This window comes from Natator depressus, chromosome 7 (genome assembly GCF_965152275.1).
Source record: "Natator depressus isolate rNatDep1 chromosome 7, rNatDep2.hap1, whole genome shotgun sequence".
Taxonomy (NCBI): domain Eukaryota; kingdom Metazoa; phylum Chordata; order Testudines; family Cheloniidae; genus Natator; species Natator depressus.
In genome coordinates, this window is record NC_134240.1 from 27,954,896 (window position 1) to 27,966,948 (window position 12,053).

The 12,053-nt window shown below is 41.2% G+C and overlaps 1 protein-coding gene across 1 annotated transcript in view; it reads right to left on the reverse strand.

The window, feature by feature from the left end:
- Positions 1-12,053, reverse strand: part of CACNA1D (calcium voltage-gated channel subunit alpha1 D) — a 329,318-nt gene that overhangs the window by 193,935 nt on the left and 123,330 nt on the right. Inside the window, exon 4 of the mRNA XM_074957788.1 lies at positions 765-904. Coding sequence (XP_074813889.1) covers positions 765-904 — 140 coding nt within the window. The remainder of the gene's footprint in view (positions 1-764; positions 905-12,053) is intronic.

The window sequence follows — 12,053 nt, forward strand, 5'->3', positions numbered from 1 at the left end:
CAAGAAACAATACATCCACTGCTTTCCCTTCACAATGAGGCGTGCAGGAAATGCTCCTTCACCACTCCCCTGGGGGTTCATGGCACCCCACAGGGGACAGGGAGGGCAGAATGTAAACAGAGTCATGGTTCCATCCTACCCTCTGCATCATGCTGTCCAGCTGTGTGGTGGGGAAGGGGCCAATGTGCTGCATCCCATGAAAGGGGATAGAAGTGTCCAGTCTCCCTCTCATGCCAGGGAGGTGCAGCAGGTGCTCTGTCTCTTTGAAGCACGCAGCGCTTTTCTGGTGATGTGTATGGGGCAGTGCAACTCTACAGCACCCTCAACACTGGGCTCTGCTTAAAAGGCACAGCTGAGCCCTGAAGGATTATGGACCCAACCTCTACTCATATGAACAGTCCCAGTGGGTGCAATGGGACAACTCATACATATACGAATTTGCAGGACAGGGCTCTAATATTGACCTTGTTATGCCATCCATTTTTAGGCAGAACTCATTGAATGCATTGTGGTCTTCTGCTTTAAGGCTGATTGTACAATATGACCCAAGTTCCTCCATTCTGAACTGGGAACCTTTTAGGGCTTGATTCTGCATCTTCACTCATGGGAGCTGACCAATAAATTATGTGTGAGTAAAAGTTAGTAGGCTTTGGCCCTTAGTCCCATCAGAATAAGGCATACAGCTACGTTGTCATAAAGACAATACCACATTTTCAGAACAATGTTTTTAAAGCCTTGTTTAAAATGAAGTGTGAATGACTTACCCTACTACTACTATGACAAAATCCAGTAAATTCCATCCGTTTCTAACGTATGCATTGGGGTGTAATAATAATCCATATGCTATAATCTTCAAAAATGTTTCAATTGTAAAAATAATCAGGAAGGCATATTCTACTTTTTCCTGTAAAAGAGGAGAAGAAACAAGTATTAGAATAAAAGATGAAGTAATGTAAAAGGTTCTTTCTTTAATTAAAGCTTAATATGGATAATTGAATAATTGCATCATTATTATTATTATTATCATCACCCAATCAGTATTAGGAAGACACACTGGCTCAAGATGGTCTCTCTCTTTGAATCTAAACAGCCCTTTTATGGCATTTGACATAATATTTAGAACAGTCAATACCACTGGCTATAATTAGATGGGAATTTCCTTGTTTTGATATTGCTTTGGAAACAAAGGTCCAAATTTATGTCCCAATTCTGCAAATTCTTGTGCACATCCTTAACTTTACATATGTGAGTTGTCCCATTAATGCCAGTGGGAATACTCACAGACATAAAGTTAAGCACATGCCTAAGTGTTTGCAGGACTGGGTCCTTAGAGTGCTAATTAAAGAGGTATAACTTAGTTTCCCTTACATTCACCTAAACTCAATTAGAATCCATAAATCCTAACTGGTCCCACTCTATTGATGTGTAAAGGAGTCTGAGTTGCTGTACCTAAGGAGCAGGATGGCATATGTTAAGGTGGCCCTTATCATACTTTAATTTTATACCTTCTTACAACAGCAAGTAAGTTACACATCATATCACCATAGCACATCAGCAGAATAGATGTAAGTTGGCCTAAACTTAATATAAAGGAGTCTACGTTAGTTTAAAGAAAGGGAGTACTTATGGCACCTTAGAGACTAACAAATTTATTTGAGCATAAGCTTTCGTGAGCTACAGCTCACTTCATCGGATGCATTCAGTGGAAAATACAGTGGGGAGATTTATATACATAGAGAATATGAAATAATGGGTGTTACCATACACACAGTAACCAGAGTGATCACTTGAGGTGAGCTATTACCAGCAGGAGAGCGGGGGCTGGGGGGAAACTTTTGTAGTGATAATCAAGGTGGGCCATTTCCAGCAGTTGACAAGAACGTCTGACGAACAGTGGGGGGTGGGGGGGGGATAAACATGGGGAAATAGTTTTACTTTGTGTAATGACACATCCACTCCCAGTCTCTATTCAAGCCTAAGTTAATTGTATCCAGTTTGCAAATTAATTCCAATTCAGCAGTCGCTCGCTGGAGTCTGTTTTTGAAGTTTTTTTGTTGAAGTACTGCCACTTTTAGGTCTGTAATCGAGTGACCAGAGAGATTGAAGTGTTCTCCAACTGGTTTTTGAATGTTATAATTCTTGACGTCTAATTTGTGTCCATTTATTCTTTTACGTAGAGACTGTCCAGTTTGACCAATGTACCTGGTGGAGGGGCATTGCTGGCACATGATGGCATATATCACACTGGTAGATGTGCAGGTGAACAAGCCTCTGATATTGTGGCTGATGTGACACCATCATAGGGCCTAATCACATCAGCCACAATATCAGAAGCTCATTCACCTGCACATCTACCAATGTGATATATGCCATCGTGTGCCAGCAATGCCCCTCTGCCATGTACATTGGTCAAACTGGACAGTCTCTACGGGTCTCTCTGTCTGTGTGATGCTTTTGCCGGGACCAGAGCAGGAATGCAGGTCAGAACTCCTGTAAAGAGTTAAAAGAAAAGGAGTACTTGTGGCACCTTAGAGACTAACCAATTTATTTGAGCATAAGCTTTCGTGAGCTACAGCTCACTTCATCGGATGTGCATCCGATGAAGTGAGCTGTAGCTCACGAAAGCTTATGCTCAAATAAATTGGTTAGTCTCTAAGGTGCCACAAGTACTCCTTTTCTTTTTGCGAATACAGACTAACACGGCTGTTACTCTGAAACCTGTAAAGAGTTAGTAAGCAATCTAGTTAGATATGCGTTAGATTCTGTTTTGTTTAAATGGCTGATAAAATATGTTGTGCTAAATGGAATGTATATTCCTGTTTTTGTGTCTTTTTGTAACTTAAGGTTTTGCCTAGAGGGATTCTCTATGTTTTGAATCTGATTACCCTGTAAGGTATTTACCATCCTGATTTTACAGAGGTGATTCTTTTACTTTTTCTTTAATTAAAATTTTTCTTTTAAGAACCTGATTGCTTTTCATTGTTCTTAAGATCTAAGGGTTTGGGTCTGTGTTCACCTATGCAAATTGGTGAGGATTTTTATCAAGCCTTCCTCAGGAAAGGGGGTGTAGTGCTTGGGGGGATTTTGGAGGGGGAGACGTTTCCAAGTGGGCACTTCCCCTGTTATTATTGTTAGACACTTTGGTGGTGGCAGCGTTTAACCTAAGCTGGTAAGAATAAGCTTAGGGGGTCTTTCATGCAGGTCCCCAAATCTGTACCCTAGAGTTCAGCGTGGGGAAGGAACCTTGACACAAGGTAAAGGGAAACAAAATCTGAGCAAGGATCTACTTTGTGGAGTTTGGGCTTTTATGAACCTCACAAATTCCTACAGATTTGCAAATATTCCTCCCTCCCCTCACCCCTTAAGTGACCATGATAGTCTCAGGGTTATGTTTTTAGAAGTGTTTCTAGCTCACCTAAAATCTGTTCGATATATTGGAGCTAGAAGAACTCCTTACAATCTAGGCTAGCGTAAGTGGAAGCAGAAACCACCCACAAGTCCTCTCCTGGAGATTCCCTTGTTGGAGGGACTCTGTAGGAGGCATAGAGTCAATTTAAGCAGCTTTCACACCTCCCTTCACACATTTCCTAGTTCAGGTGGCATGTTGGGGCAAGGAAGAAGGGTAGCCCGAGTGTGCTACACTCCAGCTATTCACAGCTGGCAGATGGTCCTTGTGTACCAATGTCAGATGGCTCAAGTTACAGCAGTCCTCAGGCTGCTCTAAACACATGCCAGGGCCATAGCAAGCTCTCTTACAGCTCCCCTACTCTGCTGCATCCAGCACAAGCTGAGTGTAGCAGAGAACTTCAGCCATTGTATTTATTTTGTTTATTCTCCCCCCCCCCAGCGCCCCTGCCCCCGCCTCCAATTGTTACCACAATGTCATCTAGTAATGTTTGAGTAGAACATCTAAATGCAAGCTTTTCTAGTAGGTCTTCAATCAAACAAAATAAATTGATTCTTCTCTGCTGGGTTCACAGGTTTTAAAAGAAAACAAGGACTTGAAAAACTTGAATCAATAATTATATTAAATCAAGGAGTGGATTCTACGAACCCTTACCCACATGAACAGAACTCATAATCTGACTGTAAACTCACAAATAAATCATACTGAAATAAAAATCAGTTGTACCTAATTCTACATTTATTCTCACACCAGAATTGTTATATTATTTAAACCATAACCTATAGAAAGACCATAAATATTTTTCTGCTCATCCATTTTATATTTTCATAAGCAATGTTGATATGCAAGTTCTAAGTTTCTGTGTGTTTATTCACTAGTTTTTCAAAGCATTTACGTGGACAAAAAATGCTAAATTCATTTTATGATGCTCTATGACATTTTTCATAATTTTATATTTTCAGAATTTAAGGTTAGAAGGTACCATTTTATCATCTAATCTGATATAATCCTGAATATCGCAGGCCATTAAATGTCACCCAGTTACCTCTATATTGAGCCCATTTGTTTTAGTTAGACTAAAGCATTTCCATTCTCAGAAGACAAACCTGTTGTGTGTTACATGCAAAGAACTGGAGAGACTGAGGTGCCACCAGTACCTTTGCAATGGCAAGGAATTGATTAGGTGAGCTATGCCCAGGTGATCCTAGCAAGTGATCCATTCTCCATGATGCAGAGGAAAATGAAAAAAACCATAGTCCCTGCCAACCTGACCTGGGAAATAATTTCTTTCTGATCCCAAATCTGGCACTCAGTTTCAATCTGAGCACATGAGCAAGACACTCCACTCAGATGTCTAAGACAGAGGATTCTCTGTACCATCTCAGAGCACTTGTCTACCCCATCCATTGTCGCATCTCCATCTGTGGCCAATCTCTGATGCTTCAGAGGCAAGTGAAAAAACCAGCCCAGAATACATCTGGCTAATTATGTGTCAGGGAAAAAATTCCTTCCTGACCTCAGCAGACTACTCGCTGAATCATGAGATTTTATTATAGTCATTGTCTTAATGTAGAGCTGCAAGTGTAATGAGCATACCAAAGGCAATGCAGAACTTCCTGCTCTCCCCATAGCCCATGAAGAAAAGTGATGCTGACAGGCCAGCTCAGGTCAGAGCAAGAGGCCAATTAATTCGTGTGTGAATATCAAAGCAATGTTAAGGGTACTAATTCACTCAAGCAATAATTTAGTTCAAAGCAAATGTGAATGATATTGTCTTCACTTATCTGTAACTTGTCAATTGCCCTTGATTTACATTATGTATATCCCTGTACTTATTTAACCCTAGATCATAAGTGTAGGAAGCAGCCAATCTGGGGCCAGTTGGCCCATATAAAAAGAGCTGCAGTGCAGAACAGTCAGTCACTGCTGGAAGCTCAAGGAGTGAGGACTATATCTCTAGTCGGCTGAGAGACCTGCGGGACCTTGGACAGAGAAACTGCTGGCAGGGACAGGACAGGGTGGGAGGAGGAAAGAGGGAGCTCCTGGCTGGCTGCTGGGACTGGGTAGTTGAATGCCCTGAGGTAAGGGGCGAAGAAGGTGCTGGGGCTGTGGGGAAGTGGCCCAGGGAGACGTAGCAGCATTGGGAGAAGTTAGAGTCACAGCAAGAGGCTGCTATTTATAGGGTCCCTGGGTCGGGATCTGGAGACATAGGCAGGCCTGCATACCCCCCACTTGCCATTGATGAAGTGGCTGGACTTTTGGACAGTGATACTCTTTCCCCCACACCACTCCCCCGAAGCGGGAAATACAGAGCAACCTAGCCGGAAGACCGTCATGAAGAGGACATGGCAGTTCATGAGGCTGAGAGAGAGGCCGCAGACCAGTCAAAGTGATGGTGTCTAAACCACAGATGGGAGCATCAGCCTCCAGGTAATCCCCAGAGTGACCAGGAAGAGGCATCAGCCCAGCAGTGAGAGGTGCACCCTGTGAGAGAAGTAAACAAACATGTGGGTTGTAGTGGAGTCAGCCACCTTTCATGAACTCCCCCAAGGCCAGGAGTGGCTCTGCAATGCCCTGCTAACAATTTCTCCCTCAAAGAGCTTCTTACATTCCTCAGAATCTCCTCTTGTGCATTCCCCACTGCTTCTTGGGGGACTGACTTTATTCACATAAACAAAGCTCCAAAATAAAACTCAAAGACCCCAAACACAGTCCATCAGTTTTATCCTCTTGTTGCATCACTCCCAGGCTTTTCCTACCTGTAGACTCAGTAGAGAAACCCCACATCCCAGGTCTTTCTGCTGGCACTCACTCACTCCCAGTAGCCTCTGATTTACCCTTCTCCCAGGCCTTCCAAATCCCCCAATATCAACATCATCCCTGCACGAGCCTTTCTTACTTCTGCAGTTTCCTAAGCTTGCCCCCTTCTCTGCAGCCACCTGCTGCCCTTTATACAGAATTATCTGATCCAACTCAGATGTGCCTCTTTAGTAATCAGGGCTGGCTAGCCCCAGGCCCCCCAGCCCTGAAGGGGCAAGTCACCCTGTTACAGATTCCAAGGCCACAAGGATCCACCACAACCATCTTCTAGCCCAACCCCTGTACACAACGGCTGGAGAATTTCTCTTGGATTAAAGCATCTCTCTTGGTATATCTAATCTCATTTTTAAAAACTCTGAGCAATCACCTCCCCTGATAAACTGTTCCAATGTTTAACTGCAATCCTTGCTAAGATATTGCATCTTATTTCAAAGTTGAATTTGTCTAACTTCAGTTTCCAGCCACTGGCTCTTGTTATTCCTCTGTCAGCAAGATTGAAAAGCCCCCACTATAAGATGTCTTTGCCATGTGTAAGTACCTATACACGGTTATCAAGTCACCTCTTAACCTTCTTTTCGATAAGCTAAATAAGTTGATCTCCTTAAGTCTCACACCGTAAGGCTTTTTTTCCAGCCCTTGGATCAATTTTGTGTCCATCCTTTGAACTCTCTCCAGTATTTCCACCCCCTTGAAGCATGGACACCAAAATTGGACACAGAATTCTAGTAGCGGTCTTACAATGCTGTGTATAGAGGGCAGATCACTTCCCTACTTCTGGTTGACATTCTCCTTTTTATAAATCCAAGAACTGCATTTGCCCTTTTTGCCCAGCACTACACTAAGAGCTCATGTTAAGGGGATTAACTAGGATGACCCCTAAGTCCTTCTCTGAGTCATTGATTTCCAAGTCAGTTTCCCATCCTGTAGAAATAGCCTTCATTGTTTGTTCTCAGATGTATTACCTTGCATTTGTCTGTATTAAAACGCATGGTGTTGCATTGTGACCGTTTAACCAGGTGATTCAGCTCACTCTGTAACAGTAATCCTCCCAATCTTTGTGTTCTCTGCAAACTTTATCAGCAAAGATTTTTATATCATCATCTGGATTGTTGATAAAAATATTAAATATCACTGGACCAATCCCTGGGGGAACCCGCTGGAAACCACCTGCTTCGTGATATCTGCCCATTAACAACTGCATTTTGAGACCTGTCAGTGAGCCAGTTACTAATCAATATAATCTGTGCTCTGTTAGTTCCATATCCAGTTTTATAATCAAAATGTCATGTGGCACTAAATGAAATGCCTTGGAGAAAGCAAAGTATGCTATATCAGCACAGCTGCCTTTATCAACCAGACCTGTACTCCTGTTAAAAAAAGATAATAGGTTTGTTTAATAAGACTACCTCCCACAGAACCATGATGACTGGCATTAATTGTATTTTTAGCCTCTAATTCTTTATTGATAGAGTCCCAAATTAACAGTGCCATTATTTTACCCAGAATCAGCATCAGGCAAATTGGTGTATTGTTCCCCAGATCACCCCTTTTATGCTTTTCAAATATTGGATCTAGGTTGTCAGTCCTCCAATACTTTGGAATTTCCCCTGTTTTACAAGATTTGTGAAAAATTAATATTAGTGGTTCAGCGAGTGCCTCAGCTAGTTCCTTAAAGATCTTTGGGTGTACATCACCTGGACATGTGGATTTGTACATGTTTAATTTTAGCAGATGTTGCCTCCCATCCTACTTTCTCACAGATGGTAAACTTTCTATTCCATCCACAACATCATATGAAAAGGCTTACGGATGAAATACACTATATAAGAACTAGAATAATTAATTATTATTATTATATGGGATGGATACATTCCAAATTCAGAACAGAAATATCTATTAATCATTTCTGCTTTTTCTCCATCACTTTTTAAAATGTTACCATCTGCAACTATCAATGGAGTTTTACCTGACCTAGGTTAGTTTTATTTTTGTTCTTAATGTTTAAAAAATGCCTTCCTGTTGTCTTTAACCTACTGGCCACTGATATTTCATTGATTCCTTTATCTTGCCTGACCAGTCACCTACATCTTTTAACTTGTAATTTATATTCTTTGCCATTTACTTCCCTTCTTTTCCATCCTATATATTAGTTTTATTGCTGCTTCCACTTCTCTTTTTAATGTTTATCTTGCCCAGCATAACTTTTTTCATGTTTGTGAAATTGTATTTTGGGGGAATCCAATAGGATATCCTTGAACTATTCCCAGTTTTTATTAACTCTTTTCACTTTAAATTTATGTTCTCAGTCAGTTATGCCTTCTCTTCACTTTTTTACTATTGAAGAACTAAGTCAATACTACTGAGAAAGAATTAGCTTCTAACGGGACAGTCATTGGGATATCCAGGAACCATTTGATGTAGAGCCTTATTGCCCCTGAGAATCTTGGAAAGGGTGAACCTGCACAGGGACTCCTGAAGGGCCCAGGGCAGGATGATGCAGCTGAGGCACCACTCCACTGTTCTCCATGCCACCACCCTGTATTTACCAGGTCTTAGTTCCCTCTATTTAGGAAGGCAGAAAGGATGATCTGGCCCAGTGACATTGCAGCACCTGGTGAGGGGGTGTTCAAACAGAGAGTTAAGAAGCAGGTCTGGGCCCAGGAGACTCCACACAGCTGCATCTGCTTGCAACTGAGGTGGAGATTAAAAGGGAGCTGTACAGTTCAGTCAGGGCAGTCGGTGCAATGGAGCAGGCTTGCACTGGTAGCTCCTGCACGGATACAACAGGTGTCCTATGCTGCCTGGAGCATATCTTAATACAGAGCTGCAGGCCACCACAGAAGAGACAGCAGAGAACCTGTGAGTGAGGAGGAAGAACCTCCAAACCCCTTTCATTTGAGTGTATGTTACAAGTCAATAGCCAGGTCCCCTTTGGGCCTCTGCAGGAGCAGGGGTACAATAGGAAGTACCCAGGGAGCAGGGACTGCTCAGGCTGCACACCTGAACTATCAGCCTTAGGGCTCTGGGTTGGAACTAAGTGGAGCCAGAGGGCCCAGGTTCCCCTACTGCCAACTCAAGCTACTTGGTGCTACCACTGATTTTGGACTTAAGCTACTTGGTGCTATCATTACCCTGCAGATTTGAGCCACTAGGCACTTCTGATGATTGCAGACTCAAGTCACTAAGTGCTACTGCCAAACTACAGACTTGTAGTGGGTATGGTGATCTAGAGCGCCACCCACGTGGGGACCCCCACATCACATACCTACAGTAGAGGGAGCTGCTTTACTTATACAGCCTTATGAGGCCAACAATGGTTGCAACACAAACTCAGAATTTCTGAACTTGGTTCCTGTAAGGTAAATATAATAGGAAATAATTTTCAAAACATATTTATCATTAACACTGGGTCTTTGAGTGTCGCTGCTCTGACTTGCACTGAGGGATGAAGCAACCTCCAGCTGCTCTAAGACTAAGAGGGAGGGTATCTTAATGCTCTTCTCATGTTTTCACACACACACACTGCACATGAGGATCCAACTTCTTATCTTTATCCATTAATCAAGAGGAAATTAGACAATACCACCTGTACAGCTTCCATACTAGACACAGGTTTAAAGCCAAAATCAAATCTAGGGAAACTTGATAATCCTTCTTTGTAACATCCTTCTTTGTAACACCCCTCAAAAATGGAAGATTTAAGACATGGTGATAGTTGGAAAGCTTGTCCATGTCAAGAGATAGTGTCTGGAGCAAAAGACCTAACAATTGCTTCATTAACTATTATTAGTATAATCACTGTTATTACTTTAACAAGAGAAACTTGACACCCAGCCCTCCCTCCCTCTAGGAGGCACTGGTAGTCATCAGAACACCTCTCCACCTTTTGCCAACCAATGTGGACATAGATCTAAACCACACTTTGTAACCCATCCATCTTTATAGCCCAAACATCCCAGAGCATAATGACAGATTAAAAAGGAAGTCTATAGATCTTACCCTTTAGAAGGCACTCAACCAGAATTAATGTGTCAATGAGATAAATGTTTTATCTGCTTTCCTCTCTGATCACTAAAGACTTGTATAAAACTCCATCTTCTTATCTTGCTGGTATTACAAAGGTCTTCAAATGAACACTTGTGCCATGAGATATGTAAGTGACATTTTAGAAATATGATAAATAAATGAATACATAATCTCTGGGCCACCAAAAGCCATGAGAAAGAGAAACTGTGTTGAATAAGAACTGAGATGAGTGTCCTCATTCTACCTAACATCTAGAATCACAGAGAAAGAATTGATGACTGTAGATATAAAGAACAATTGGGTCATAAACAGATTTAAAGGACATATGGGCCATAAATAAACCCATGTTATCTAGGGGCCCAATCCTATTCCTACTGAAGTTAATGAGAGTCAGGCTACTGACTATAGTTACAGCAAAACTAGTTCTAGTCTCCTTACCAACGGCCCAGTCCTGCAAAGGCGCATAGCACTTTGCCAGTGTTGCTCAGTGCCTTGAATCCATTTGCTCAACAGAATGAGATTTAAAAGAATCTTATTTCTTTCCATATTAAACACTGCAGATGCTGTACTGAAGACAAATATATATATAAAATTTCCCTGCATCCTATGTACAAATGTTGTGAAACACAATGGAATTAATTAGGAGGTTTTAAGAGGAAAAACAACATAACCAAACATCAGAGGGGTAGCCGTGTTAGTCTGGATCTGTAAAAGCGGCAAAGAGTCCTGTGGCACCTTATAGACTAACAGACGTATTGGAGCATAGCTTTCGTGGGTGAATACCCGCTTCATTGGATACATGTGACCAAACAGTATCCCAGAAGTTTAAAGCAACAAAAAAGCAGCAGCTGAACAGGACTGATTAGATACAACATGGTCCTTCAGAGAATGGGAGAGACTAATGAACTCCATTTCAATATCAACTTAATTTATATTGATCATGTATTACAAAAACAAATGTTACCCTCAGACATCTTTAGCATTTAATAATTTCAGTGAAGACATTAAACCTTCATTTTCTTAGTAGAGAAATGTGTTTGCTTTCTTCTTTTGAGTAAATCAGCTTAGTAGAAACTCAGTTGCACAGGAAGAAATCTTTTTTTTTAACCCAGCCAGATGGTGCACATTAGTCATCATTTATTATCTTTAAATTTTCACAATCTCTGAAGAAAATATGCAAAGCTATTGCTATATGCAGTAAAATAATACACTGAAACGCAGAAGAAAATTGTTTCAAACTAAACTTAAGAAGTTTCACAAGAAAATTGTTTCAAAATAAAAAAAAATTAGTTTGGAAAATCTTAATTTAACATGTTTGCACTCAAAGAGTTTTCTCAGATTCTCTGCTCCCCGGGCACCTTAGAGCTTGATTAGTTCTGAATTGGGAAAAAAATTGCTTCTGCAGTCATCCAGTGACACTTTTTGATATCCATGAAGCAAAATGGGAACTGATTTTGGTATGAAGTGACTCATTAAAGTGAAGTAACCAGGTTCAACTTTCTGCAGTGCAGACATTTGCAAAGGAAAACAGATGCTGTGGTATGCTTGATTTTTGGATTGATAAATCAATCACATACTTTTAAACTAGTCAGTGACCTTCCACTGCATTGATAATGCATAAGGCCACTCATCTTTTTGATGAATACAATCCATCATTTCAAATTCTATTTTGTTCACTCTAAGAGAAGAGACAATTATGTTTTGAAGTTCAAAATGTAATAAAGTCATTAGTTTTTTGATATGTGCTTTCAGATCTCTCCAGCCATTTAATTGCTGCATCAGAGCAATACCTGAAAGGGAA